At 43.4% G+C, this 13,514-nt stretch overlaps 1 protein-coding gene across 2 annotated transcripts in view; it reads left to right on the forward strand.

Moving 5' to 3' along the window:
* The first annotated feature begins 270 nt into the window (after nt 1–270).
* Nucleotides 271–13,514, forward strand: part of si:ch1073-358c10.1 (mitochondrial peptide methionine sulfoxide reductase) — a 43,299-nt gene continuing 30,055 nt past the window's right edge. Inside the window, exons 1-3 of one of the 2 annotated variants that reach the window (XM_037746568.1) lie at nt 271–484; nt 11,323–11,391; nt 11,536–11,655. In XM_037746568.1, the coding sequence (XP_037602496.1) occupies nt 295–484; nt 11,323–11,391; nt 11,536–11,655 (379 nt within the window). In that variant the 5' untranslated portion in view covers nt 271–294. Of the gene's footprint in view, nt 485–7,755; nt 8,019–11,322; nt 11,392–11,535; nt 11,656–13,514 lie in introns of those variants that run through there. The other variant, XM_037746570.1, reaches the window with a different exon arrangement.

Genomic DNA, 13,514 nt, shown 5'->3' on the forward strand with positions numbered 1-13,514 from the left:
GGAAGCACCTCCCACCACACACGAGCGAGCTGATAATTGGCGCGAGCTCATTTGCATGCGGAACGTGCGTGGATATTTATTTCAATTTAATTTCGTTTTCCCGCACACCGTGCACTGTAGGCTTTTGTGCCAAAGTCGTATTAACCCCTTGATTAGTTAATATGCAGTGCACGACATTGCCCACGCACAATGAATATTCATATTGGTGGCGTTTTCACTGCCGCCGTCTCTCCTCCTCCTCCTCCTCCTCCTCCTCCTCCTCCTCCTCACGTCCCAGCCGTAAAACCCTTCAGCATGTCGCTATGGAGGCTATCCCGGAAGACTGAGCCTCCTCCACAGCTGTCCTCCTCACAAACACAGACCGTTTGGTTGCTGCTGCTTTCTGTTGTGTGTCTCTCTGCTGCTGCTGCTGCTGACTCAATGGCGGAGATGCCGAGCAGAGACCGAGCTCTGAAGGGAAGGGAGGAGAAAATGGTCGTGGCAGGTAAATAAATAACACAGCGGTGACAACTAGTCTCCATCTCCTCCACACTGATGGAGCTGTCCCCAGCTGACATATGGTAGACTGGGCCACGTGCCATCAACTGCAGGCGCGTGAGTGACCTCACAGGAGTTCACCCAAAAATAATCCTGCTATTTCATTGCTTCAGGAATATAATAATAACTGCAATAACTGTATAAGTGTAATAACTAACTACATTATATTGTTCAGCATCTTAATTTAAGACAGAGGTATTTGAAATACACTCAGCATTGCACATACTAGCTGTGTGTGTATGGGTTATTATGTGCAGTGGTGGAAGATGTATACTCAACTTAAGTAAAAGTAGTAATACTACATTGTAGAACTATACTCTAAATGTTACTTATGTAAAAAAAACAAAAAACAAAGCATTAGCATCAAAATATACTTAAAGTACCAAAAGTAAAAGTATTCATTATGCAGAATAATCTATATTATAATTATTAGGGATGCACCAATCCGGCTTTTTCAGTCCTGATAGCGATACCTGGGCTTTGGGTATCGGCCGATACCCGATCCGATACCAGTGTTTAATTAATAAGTTGTATGCCTCACTGTGTGGAGGTGACGGGGGTCATTCGTTTTTGTGCAAGGACACATCAGGCTTGACTTCAACCTTGCTTTCCTAACTTTGTAAAACAAAATGTAACAAATAAATACGAAGATATAAATGAAGTGAATTATTTATTATTAAAATAATAAATCGTACTCCAGCAACTTGGCAAAAAAAAAAAAAAAAGGTGCCATCAATTGCTATTTTACATTATATGGTTCAACTCTTGGTTTAAAGACAGAGGTATTTGGAATACACTCAGCATTGCACATACTAACTGTAGCCTGCATACTCTCTGTGTGTATAGCTTATTATACGAAAACACCTGGGGGCCAAAGAGTGTAAAAAAGGCAGATATGATGTTAACCATGTGATCTGTGATATACTGTATTTTGCGCCAGTAAAGGCTGTTGGGAATGACTGGAAACAATGAAAAAAATATGTTACCATGTAATCCATTTATATCTATATAATACATAATATAACGACTATTTTCTAGTAAGTATATTATGAGTTTATAACATACATGTATAATTAACTGTATTTATTTTGTGAGGAATGCATCTTATGTGTGTAAACCAATCCTTTGGTCAATAATTGTATTGTAGTGTAGTGTAATATAATATAATAATGGCAGGAGGGGTAATATTAGTGTCCGCGTCACTTCTGGAAAGTGGCATTGGTTTAACCAGTGAAGATGTGAACCACTTCCTGAACCAGTCACGCGGTATGGCCGGGCAGCGAGGCTTCGGACGTCATCAATGACGACATTGGTCTAAAACGATACAAGCCTCGATACGCGCATCGCGGGAAACTTCCTGGATTATTCAACACATACGCGCCTCTACACACAACAAACAGTTATATCCATCTGAGAATAACTAATAATAATTAATGTTATGGGCTATTTTGAGATTTACACTTTATTATTACGTACTTATATTAAAAAAACAAACAAAAAACGAAGCATTCGAATACTGATTTGGAGGTGTATTACCATGGCAATGGTCGAAGCTTCAAAGCGTCGAAGCATTCGGGTCAGCCCTAAATAATACCTCATCATTTATTAGTTGATTATATAATTTGTTTTATTCATATGAATCTGTAAAATAACTAACGTTTATGTACACTGTATATGTGTATTTACATGTATATGTTTGTAACTGTTTTATTCTATTCTAATTTAAATATGTGTAGCGTATATAGGCCTATGTTTTATGTGTGTGTGTGTAGTGTGAAGGAGCCACAACTTATATTCCATAGTGCAATCCTATGTTGTAAAATGACAAGTAAGTGAACCTTGAACGTTGATTGCAGCTAATTTAGATTAGACTTTCTTCCAAACATGTTTCCAAGCCGAAAACCTTTCAGGCTGACCAAATTGTGCATGGCCTCATGGGTTGAATGCACCTATCCTTAATTTAAGGTTGAGCCCAGACTGTTAGTGGCAAAGGTGAGGGTGTGAGAGGTGAATTATTTCTTTGGGTGGTCCCTGCTGTTTTGCCTGGAATACTACTGCCTGAATAAAATGTGAATGCACTGTATGACTACTGCAAACATTGCAATTCATTTGAAATTTAATTTTTAATAGGAATGTTACGACAGTTGCTCTCGACAAAATGGACGTCTGCAATCAAAACAGTCGATTCTTATCTGTTGACAAACCGGTACTTCAGGTTTCACTCACTCATGGAAAATATTGTTTTTTTATGCTTCCGTGGAGTTGTTGTTGGAGGGTGCGGTGCTTTAACCCTGTGTTTCTAGGAGACCTCTTTAATTTTTTTTATCCCTGTTTAATCTGGCAACTGTGCCATGTTGAGATTGTCTTTAATTATTGAAAAATAAAGGATTTTTAAAAATAAAAAAATACAGTAGGCTATATCTATATCTGCTAGGCTACTGTCTCTGTCTATCTTTCTCTCTACTGTGACTTGTTTGCATTGTTTTCATAGGAAAATGAATGAGTCATTTTACCAGTGTAGTTCATTTCGGAGCCTGTAACTGTAACATATATGACCATCATGATGAAAACAAATGTCGGCTTCTTCATAATATAAATCAACACCTGGACGCTCTACCATTTCTCCCCACTCAGCGCTGACTGTCAGACACACACAGAGTTGTTAGAGACCTGCATTTATGTTGACAGGTTGTTGTGTTACTAAGACTATTGCACATTAGCACACTTTTTCTGTCAAGCTTCACATAGGCATGAATTGAAAATTACATTCGCGGCTACAATCAAAACATTTGGGGCTTAAGACCCGGCAAAATGGCCTAGCGACGCCAATAGATACGGCTCATTTTTACCACAGATTTGAACTTTTTTGTGCGTTTCCATCCTGCAGAAAAGACACTCAACAAAACAAGTAAATAATAATCTTAATAAATTACAGGGTCATAATACTTTTTTCAAGTGTGTGTCTGTGGTTTAAAGGGATTTTAATAGGGAGTCCTTGACATGAAAGTTTTCCATTCAGTATTTTAATTGCAAATCGGATTGAGATCTGGACTTGGCCATAGTAGAACATTCACCATTATTTAACTAGTCCTGTGTTGCTTTGGTTGCGCACACCGTCCTGCTGAAAGGTGAACTTTCTCCCAAGCTTCAGTTTTCTAGCGGACTGACGCAGGTTCTCTTGCAGTATCTCTGTATTTTTGCTTCATCCATTCTTCCTTCAGTTGTAAAAACATGCCCAGCAGTCCCTGCTGAGGAACAGCATCCCCGCAGCTTTGATGTTGCCATCACCATACCTCACTATCGGGATGGTGTTTGTTTGTTGAGGCATGGGCAGTGTTAGGTTTGCGGCGCCACACATAGTGCTTTGAATTTTGGTCCAAAATCCTCTATCTTGGTCTCATCTGACCACAACACCTTGTCACACTTCTTACCGTCCGTCACAAGTCTCCCTCTTGCTCCCTTTGAGCTAAAGTACGGCCTAGTCTTGGCAGTGCTTGGGTGGTATGATGCAGCTTCCATTTCCTCACTATTGATCCAAACACTTCTTCCTGAGAATGCTCTTTGGTCTTCATTTTCACACCTACTAATTCTTTTGCAAGCCACTGTATGTCTGTTATTATAAAAATGTGTCTTTAAATATGAAAAACTTGATATTATTACCAGACTTTGGATTAAATAGTGCACATTTTCACGCACTTCCCTTGTGAACAGCAGAAATTTTTCCCTTTGAGTTATCGCCATGGGAACTTTTTTAAAACGAGTATGCCCAAGGTACATTTGCTCTAAAACTTTTTAGTCTGTTTGGTGTTTTGTGATGTGGACAATAATGAAATATTTGAGTGAAGTGGCAGCAAAAGCCTGTTGGGATGGATGTATGGTGGGATTGTGTTTCATAGAGTTGATGATTAAATTTAAAATGTTGTCGAAAGTGAAGATTGTATTGCCGTTTTCCTGGTTTCAGTGCATGCGAACATGTACGCCTTCTTTTGCGTCCTTACACCTCCACATTCTTGCGATGTAGCACCGAGTCCTTTCTGCTTTTATCCTTTTCATTCAGCTTTTCACCGTCCTATTTTGAGACAGGAGGGCACGTCGGCGTACACGACAAAGGCGAAACGTGGTGCAATTTGAACCTGTCATTTTCACCAAGTCAGACTGAGGTGTCCGCAAAGTGCATTGTGGGAGCTGGGTGTGAGTGCATAGGAGGAAAGCGTTGCCGCAGCGTCCAGGGGCCCATCTGGGCATTATGCGCATGAAGGCTCCGCCCCGTCGTAAGTTCCTGCTCCGTCTGTCGGAGCAGCTCGGAGACACCGCATGGCAGAAATCTGTTCCTCCCCTTTCACCGTGGGGGGCAGCTTAGGTGGGGATGGGGTTGTTCTGGTGTGTGTGTGTGTGTGTTGGAGTAAGCATGAGTAATTTAGGGATTGCGAGGACTGTCTCCACATATGCCCTGTGCTGTCCCAGCCTCGTGTGTGTCAGTGAGTGCACACATTTGTCCTCATCTCTACAATGAAGATCACTAATTTTGAAAGTTGCTACCAGGCGTCTTTGAAGAAGCTCCTTGTTCAGACGTCCCGGTGTCCTGCGCTCCCTCCCTCGCTCCTCTCTGTATCATGTACTCTGTGACCTTGGCGAGAATGATCCAGTGGCAGATTGCTACATGGTAGGGGCACAGTAGCTATTATTTTGAGTCAGTGCAGGATAGACTGCCAATATTTCTTCCAAACAGGATGGGGGAGGTCAGCTGACCAAAATCAATCTCTGTTACATGCCTCACTATAACTCTTCAAAGCAGGTTCATGGTGAAGATATATTTCTGGCATTATTGCTCCGTTGTTTTCCCATCTCTGCCGTCTCCGGATGCCCTTGCTTTTTTTTGGCTTTTGCAATAAGCTCAGAGGGGAAGAAAAAAATATGTAGGTAATTTGGAAAGCATGCAAGTTAAGTATACAAACAGTAGATAAATAAATGAGATGGGCAGCGCTGTGGCTCACTGGTTAGGACTGTGTTGTGTCCCAACCTTAAATGTGGTGCTTGTATGTTCTCCCCCATGTCTGCATGGGTTTCCTTCAGGAGCTCCGCTTTCCATATCGCAGTCAGTTAGGTGAATTACAGACCCTGACTGTGTCCAAAATCATTCACTACTCACTATCGTTAGTTTGCCATTTTGTAGTGCTGTCCGAATGTGGGCTATAGTGGGAATTATTATACCCTATATAGAGTGTTCCAGGGGTGACGTATTTTTGTAGACCAACCAGGAAGTTCCCTCGACAAAAAGCCAATGGGATTTTTCCATTGGGTTTTGGATTATTGCAGAAAATAAACTCTGTGGCAAACACACGTGTATGACACTTACAGGTTTTGTTCAGCAAGATAATCTTCACAAATGAACACCACTGTTATGATTTTTGAAGCGTGAATGCATCGCCAGAAGTAAAAAGCTAACGTTAGGCTATAAATGAACTACACCACGAGTATACACAACGAGGCTGTAAAGGCGGACGAGTCGGCGTGATGGTGTCTAGTAGTTTCATTTAGCCACTTGTTAGTAACCGCCTTTTTTAAGACATATATAAAAGCTTCAAAATTCACAAGTGGGATATTTATTGACAAATTTTATGTCATAGAACAACACGTTAAAATCTCTTAAGCTTGTGTTAACCACAGACCTTATTTCAGGCATCTAATCAAAGACCCATTGACTTCCAGACGAGGGAACCAGAAGTGCTAAAATGCTAACTCATTTCCGGGTTTTAGGACTCATTCCTGTAGTACTCTATAGTGGAATCAAACTACCCCACAATGCATCGTGAAAAGTAGTGGACAACGATGGTCACTAACCGAGCACTATATACAATCATGCATTGCGCTGAAGGGAAAATGGCAGAAGGATGATAGGAAAGAGACAAATCCATGAGTTGTGGGGCGAAAATAATGTATTTAATGTGAGTAGAGCAGCGCATCACAACACCAACTGACTCAAAATTTGGCCAAATATGCGTATTGCCCCCACATTCACAACGGCCGTTAATTCTTACCTTTCACAATAAAATCCCCAGACATAAACGCTGCATCACTGCTTACTAGGGCTGCACAATTAATCGAAATTTTATCGAAATCGTAATATGGCCTACTGCGAATTCCAAATCGCAGTATTTGTTAAAGGCAAAATGTGTGTCAAAATACCATTTTTAATTAAATATCGTTGTGCTGCAAAGATGTCATGGCCTACACATCATACTCTACAGACTTAAGAAAGCATCTTTGTTTGGTACAGATCCCCGCCAACATCACACCATAATCATTTTAATGTATTTCAGCGGAAATGAGAATTATGAATTTGAATTCACTGAGAGCATTTCGCGAAAAGACAACTCAACAAAATAGCTTACATATGTATTTCTCACACACAAAAGTACATGTCAGTATTTATTATGGATGGTCTATCAGCAGATATTTATTTGGAATGTTTTAATTGTGCGACAGCAATGACTTAATCAACGTTGCAGAGAAAACGACCTGAGTAGTTGACTGGGTAGTGTCTGAGTAGGGAGTAGTGAATGAGTGAATGATTTCGGACACAGCCCCTGAATAGTGTATCCCGCATCTTGCCCAATGGATTTTGGGATTGACTCAAGCCCCCTGTGACACTGAAGAGTATAAAAGAATTAGATTTGCTCCGGTATATCTGCCGAGGGAGTGTAAAGGTACATTTTGTTTTTTTCCCTTTACTAAGCAGATCAAAATGAGATGCATTTATTCATTTGCGCTGACCAGGTGGGTGTCGTCCCCTTCCTTCCTCGTCAGATCGCTGTTTGAGTAAAGATATTCATACAGGCCCCAACAGGATGTGCCTCCATCTTCCTGGAAGGGTATAATGCAGCCTGTGCTATAGTAGGTAGTCTTCTCCATAGCAACTGTTTCCGTTGCTAGGATACAGTATGTATGGAATGCATGGATGGCTTCAAAGTTGTACTCTTCAGAGTCTAGACAGCCTTCCCACCCTGAGCTGTGGCAGCTTTCAGTGTCTCATTACCGAGTTGGGCTGATTGTTTTTTAGGCCACAGCAGCAGAATCATTTCTTCTACTTACCTCTCACTGTTTTTAAAAAATGGACCACCTCCCACCAGCCTTGCCTCTTTCCTCCCCACCCCTCCTTTGCCCCACTCTTTCTCGCCCCCTACCCATCCTCCCATACAGCAGAGGGTAGTTGGCACCAGTATAAAGCTTCAGCCTCCTCCGACGACTCGTGCCTGACTCCCTGCCAACCTGTGTGAAGCTAGAAAGAGGAATAGCGAGAGAGAGAGAGAGGGAGGGAAGAGGAAGAGAGAGGGAAAGAGAGAGAATGGATTTTTTTGGAAGGAAATAAACAGAGCAGCCTGGAAATCGACCTTTCCGTCACCAGTTTTGGCATCCAGCGATAGCACCTCTCCCGCTTCTCTGCATGAGGGGGCAGCAGCGCTTGGACTCCAGTTTGACGGGTGAGAAACACAGGACCACGGGTAGAATCGAAGGGTAAACAAAGACTAAATACCATCCGAAACTGGACATTATTATCCGCCGAGCCACAGATAGATTGTTGTGCCCTTGACTGATGGTAACCATGATACAAGCAGAGCGGCAGGGTCCGATGTTTTGGTTCTGGTCCAGCCGCCTACAAACCACCATGCTAAAAGCAACAAAAGGTGACCAAAGTATTCCGCTGTACTGCGCTTTTCCAGATATCCTCAAAAACAAAGGCGCACAAAAGAAATTACGCCCATATCTCATCCAAGTTGGGGGAAAAAATCCTTTTCACGAATCCTTTCCCCCATATTCAGCCTGTTTTTCTTCTTTTGTAAACTCACTGTCACCCTCCCTGCTTGTGTTTTTTTTTGTCGTCTTCTGTTCTTTCTTTTTGCTGGCGTAGTGAGGCAGCGTAGTGAGGGTATTCAGCCAGTTCTTTTGCTGTTAGGTGGGGTAATTCTGGCAGAATGGGGTGTGGGCGCTGGGCTGGCAGGGGGGAACGCTGGGCTAGGCACACTGAAAGGAGCCAGCCTGGCACCACCTGGACCTCTGCCAGCTTCTCCATGGGAGAAATACCCACAGCAGAGGTCGGCGTGCGAGCGATTGCGTGCCTGTGTGCGTGCAGGAGGGTGTGCACGTGTTTGTAAGTGGAGAGTGAGGGATGTTGGGAAAGGTGGTGTGAAGATGGAGAGCAGCTGAGATAGACGAGAGGGCGTCGGGAGAGGGGTGGGGTCGGGGTTGGCTCGGAGTTGGCTTCTCTGGACAGTGCTGTGTCGGCGTGTTCTTGGCTGTCTTCATTTTTTACCTCTCTTTTTTGGTTGTTTGTTTATTTGTTTGCTTGTTTGTTTTCCCTTCTTGGATGAAGTGCCTGGTCTTTTTATATAGCGCCCAAAGGCATGGTGGTCTGAAAGCCAAAAGAATCCTTCACTGCCTCTTTCTGCTACCCTCATCTGTTGCTTCTCACTGGCTATTTACTCCTTTTATTGTTTTGGCAGGCTGATCTCTCCTCCTCCCACTCCTCCTCCTCTATCGCACACTCGTCTCTCTCTCACTCTCACATTTTTCTCTCTCTCTCCGTCATTTGGCAACTTCTGTACTTTTTTTTATCTCCGTGGCCAGAAAATGCAGGACAAGAGGGTGAGAGTGAGGATGGAGAGACTAACCAAATTCACAGAAGATTTCTTCTGTCCTCCACCTCAAGTCACCCCTGTGGACTGAGAATATTTAGCCCGTACAGTCGCTGACACAGATAAACTTTGATTGCAGCTGACTGCGCCCGTGAACATGACCTGGCAGCGCCGAACAACCTGCTGCTAAAAGACAGAACTGTCGCACAACAGGAGGGCAGGAAGGGACTGCCTTCAGGCCACTGTGACATTTCAGGAGTCCTTGATGCTTCTGCAATCTGTTACTGCACAGAAAAACCAAACCGTTTTGTCTAATATCAAAAAAGTGCCCTTAAGGTGGCCCACCAAGACAGGTGATATTTGCTCAAGTGCTGTTTTGCTTCCTGTATTCTTCATAACACTTGTTAATCTTTAATGTCCAGTAGGGGTGGGAAAAAAATCGATTCACCTATCACGATTTTTTTTTTTTAAATTGATTTTTAATGCCAGAATCAATATATTCATTTGAGTCTATGCGGATGTAGAAGGAAGTTACCGCTTTTATTGTTGTAGTCTGAGTAACGTGACATTACATCCTTTCTGTATCCGTCAACCAAAACAAACTGCAGCCGACCGAAATGAGGAAGTATAAAACAGCGGAGGGTCGGCGTGGATACGCCTTCCACCCTCACATTTTAAATGCAAAATGGTAAACACTTCACATACAGTAAAGTATGGAAACACTTTGTGTTTCACACATTGCCAGGAAAAGCAGAGATAGACATCACGGCTAAAGCTGCATGTATATAAGAGTAGTGTAATAAGATGTTAACAAAGGGAACTGTATATACAAATTACATATATGGAAATAAGATTGGTTGGATAATATTAGCCATCAAACATTATAAATTAAAAAAATATCACTAATTTGTGAGGGAAATATATTAATAAATAATGCCTGACAATGACTGAAACACTTGACTTCAGGACATCTCTGACTTCATACGTACGCTGAAAATCAAACATTTTAATGTATTAATTTAAATATTTTTCAAATTAAAAGTCCCTAAAAGTGTCTGATTCAAAAATTGTAAATAAAAAAAATCATGATATCAAATCGCAATACATATCGAATTGGCACTCAGGTATGGTGATAGTATTGAATCGGGAGATAGGTGTATTGCCCTAATGTCCAGGCTGTTTCTTGTCAATGCTTCTGTACTATCTGACTTTACAGTGTGAAATAAACTGCAGGTATTTGCTCTTTGGCCTGTTGTCACAGTTGGAGATCATCCCGGGCCTATCTAGGAAATGAACTATTGTGGCTCTATCAGATTAGAGATTGTTATTATTCAGGTCAATGTCACACATCACACGTCTCTGAGCGGCCAGAGAGCAATCACACATTGAACTTAGAGCAAGCATCCATTATAAGTATGTGCCTAAGCTGTTAGTGTACCCGGTGGCCTGTTTATCTGTGGACTAATATTAGTGGTTGCAGTACAAACCAGCCTTGCTTAGTGGAGATTTGCACGCTAAGTCACCTCAGTCTTCTTAAACCCTAATCCTCCTCACACATCTGTGGGTTACACACACACACACACACACACACACACACACACACACACACTTCCTTTTTAGCGCTCTAATTCCATGCAGCACAGTTGGCAGTAGAGTGCCACCTCCCACCCACCCCCACCACCTCTCAGCACTCCAGTTTGTTTTACTTATCGGGTATTTTTAACATAGTGCAGATTAGTACGGCATCGGGTCTACTCCCCTGCTCGTGAGGTTATGCAGGCGCGTGCCGCATTGGTTCGCTTTGTGGGCACCCAATGGCGCCAAGCCTTGTACTTAATACTCTCACATTCAAAGGCATATAGTAGAGTAAGAGAGAGGTCAGGAAATAAATGTGTGATAGTGTTTAATTGTGGGTATTGAGGAGAGGACAGCAGGGATAGGATGGCGGTCAAAGCCGTGTAATCTCTTAAATGTCTTCCAGCACTGAAGCCTCTGGCTCTGATCCGCTGGCCCGGTCGACTCGGCCTATAACGAAGTGCAGCCCTATGAGGCCGTTAATGGGCCCCTTTACACACATACTGTAATTTGCGCTGTTGAAACACAGTGTTATGAATTGATTTTCACATTTGCACACATTTGTTTCGCTTTACAGACAAGCACGCAGTCAATGGGAATCCCACTGTGGAGCCTTTTCCAGAAGGCATGGAGACAATCATGTTTGGTGAGACGGCATAATCGCACATTTTGAACCCAATATGGAATCCTCTGTTGTCACCAGTTTGTAGTTATTGACACACACATACCATCAACTGTGTGGATGGTATTGTAGCACAGAAACACTAATGCTGCTGTCTTTTATGTCCAGGTTTAGGCTGTTTCTGGGGAGCTGAGAGACTTTTCTGGCAGCTTCCAGGAGTCTTCTCCACACAGGTGGGCTACGCCGGCGGCTTCACCCCCAACCCTACTTACCACGAGGTCTGCACAGGTAATACACTCGGCACCTTGTGTGCGTATTTGCACATTTTCACATATGCATGCCCTCCACACTTTGATATATGTTACCTGATCGTGCTCCCTCCCCCCCCCCCCTGGGAGGAGGTGAGGCATGTTGGCAGGACATTTCTCTGTGAAATCAGTCAGGGTTCAAAATGCAAAGGGAGAAGAAAAAGATACCGAGTCGTAAAGGGCGTTTTTAAGTACAGCGCTCTCATCCTCTCGCCGCCTTCCCTTCATCTGCAGTCAACTACTCAGAATGCACTGCTCCAGATGGGCTGCACCCCCCGTCCCCACCCCCCCATGACCTACTTGTAAGGATTGGGCTCTGTACTGTGCTGTACTGCGGCGTTTTTTGCCAGCAGAGGTTACTGTGTATGAAGCGCCATAAATGGGCTTCTTTTCCGGAGACTGTGATTTTGGCGAACACGACGTCGGAGATACACGCTTGAATTGTGTTTATTTGCTATCAAAGCCCCTTGAAAATGTTTGGCTACCTGTCTACGTCCGTCTACGTTTTTCCTCAGATTCAAATGGATTCATGTAGGGCGATATATAATTCAAATGAAGATGTCTAGCTCATTCCGTGTGCCTCTCTTGAGTTTTAGGAGTCGTGAGCTGATAGTTTGGGGCTGGTCCATTTCCGAGGGCGCATCATTACAGGCAGGCATGGAGTCTAGGTGCAGGCGCAGCATGGGGGGGACATGGAGAGGAAGGGAAAGACGCTTTGGGCTTGGCTGGCAGACTTTCTGAGCGGAACCCTTCAAGGGATTGTGTGTTTCCTATCTGTCAGCTTCCCAGCAACAAGATGGTCAGCTATGGAGGAGGAGGATGGAGATGGAGACAGATGACAGAAAAAGAGAGACTGCAGCAAGTGAGGGAATGGGCAAAATAAACTTTTGAGGGGGGAAAGGAAATTTGAGGGAAAAAGTGTAAGAGAGAATGGTTGCCTGTCCATCGGCTGAGAGAGTGCAAGCGTCGCTCCAGTGGCCATGACGGAGCAGAACACTGCGACGGCATGAGACCGAGGAGCTGTCAACACAGCCAGGGCAGGACAGACAGACAGACGGACAGAAAGAAGGGGCTGATGGAACTGTCAGCAGAGCCAGGGAAGGATGGAAGGACAGGTGGATGGATAGGTGGAGGGTCTGACAGACAGAAATAGGGAGAGATTGAGGTGCAGTCAAATTTGTCTTGGGAGGACAGACAGCTGAGAGAAGGGATAGAAAGAGATATTATTTTATCTTGACTAATTCAGTACAGTGTGTTTGCAATACAGAATCAAGCTGTAACCTTTTGTGCGTTAGCTCTACAGTGTTGCAAATCCAACAATCCTCATACTTTAGTTGATAAAGATAGGTTGCTGAGGTCATCAGCTCCTTCCAACACAACCCAAAACTCTGCCAAAGTCTTGGCAACTAAAACTATTGGTTAAGGTTAGGAAAACATTGTGGTCATGGTTAAAAGAAACCAGTGTTGCCTGTTAGTACGGAACTAAGCATGAATTTGTCAATAAGCTTGTTCGAGATGAGCAAAGCTTGCGCAGAATCGATCGCTGGCGATCGCCGCACAATGCATGCCGGTTAGATTTGTGTTCGACTTGATGCCGACTTGCTTTGGAATCATGCACACGTGTGCAACGATGACCTCACGAGATCGAGGCGGCTGCACTTTTTAGAGCCGGGCGCCGCAGTTGCTTTCCACCGACTGCAAGACCCAGGGCATTATGGGAAACGCCTGGCTGTCGCCTGATCAAAGAGCTGATTGGCTCTTAGTTTTGACATCAAACACAACATGTTGTAGAAAATACTTTATTGTAATATTTAATGCTAGATTGTAGGATATTAGTCT

This window comes from Sebastes umbrosus, chromosome 16 (assembly GCF_015220745.1).
Source record: "Sebastes umbrosus isolate fSebUmb1 chromosome 16, fSebUmb1.pri, whole genome shotgun sequence".
Lineage (NCBI taxonomy): Eukaryota > Metazoa > Chordata > Actinopteri > Perciformes > Sebastidae > Sebastes > Sebastes umbrosus.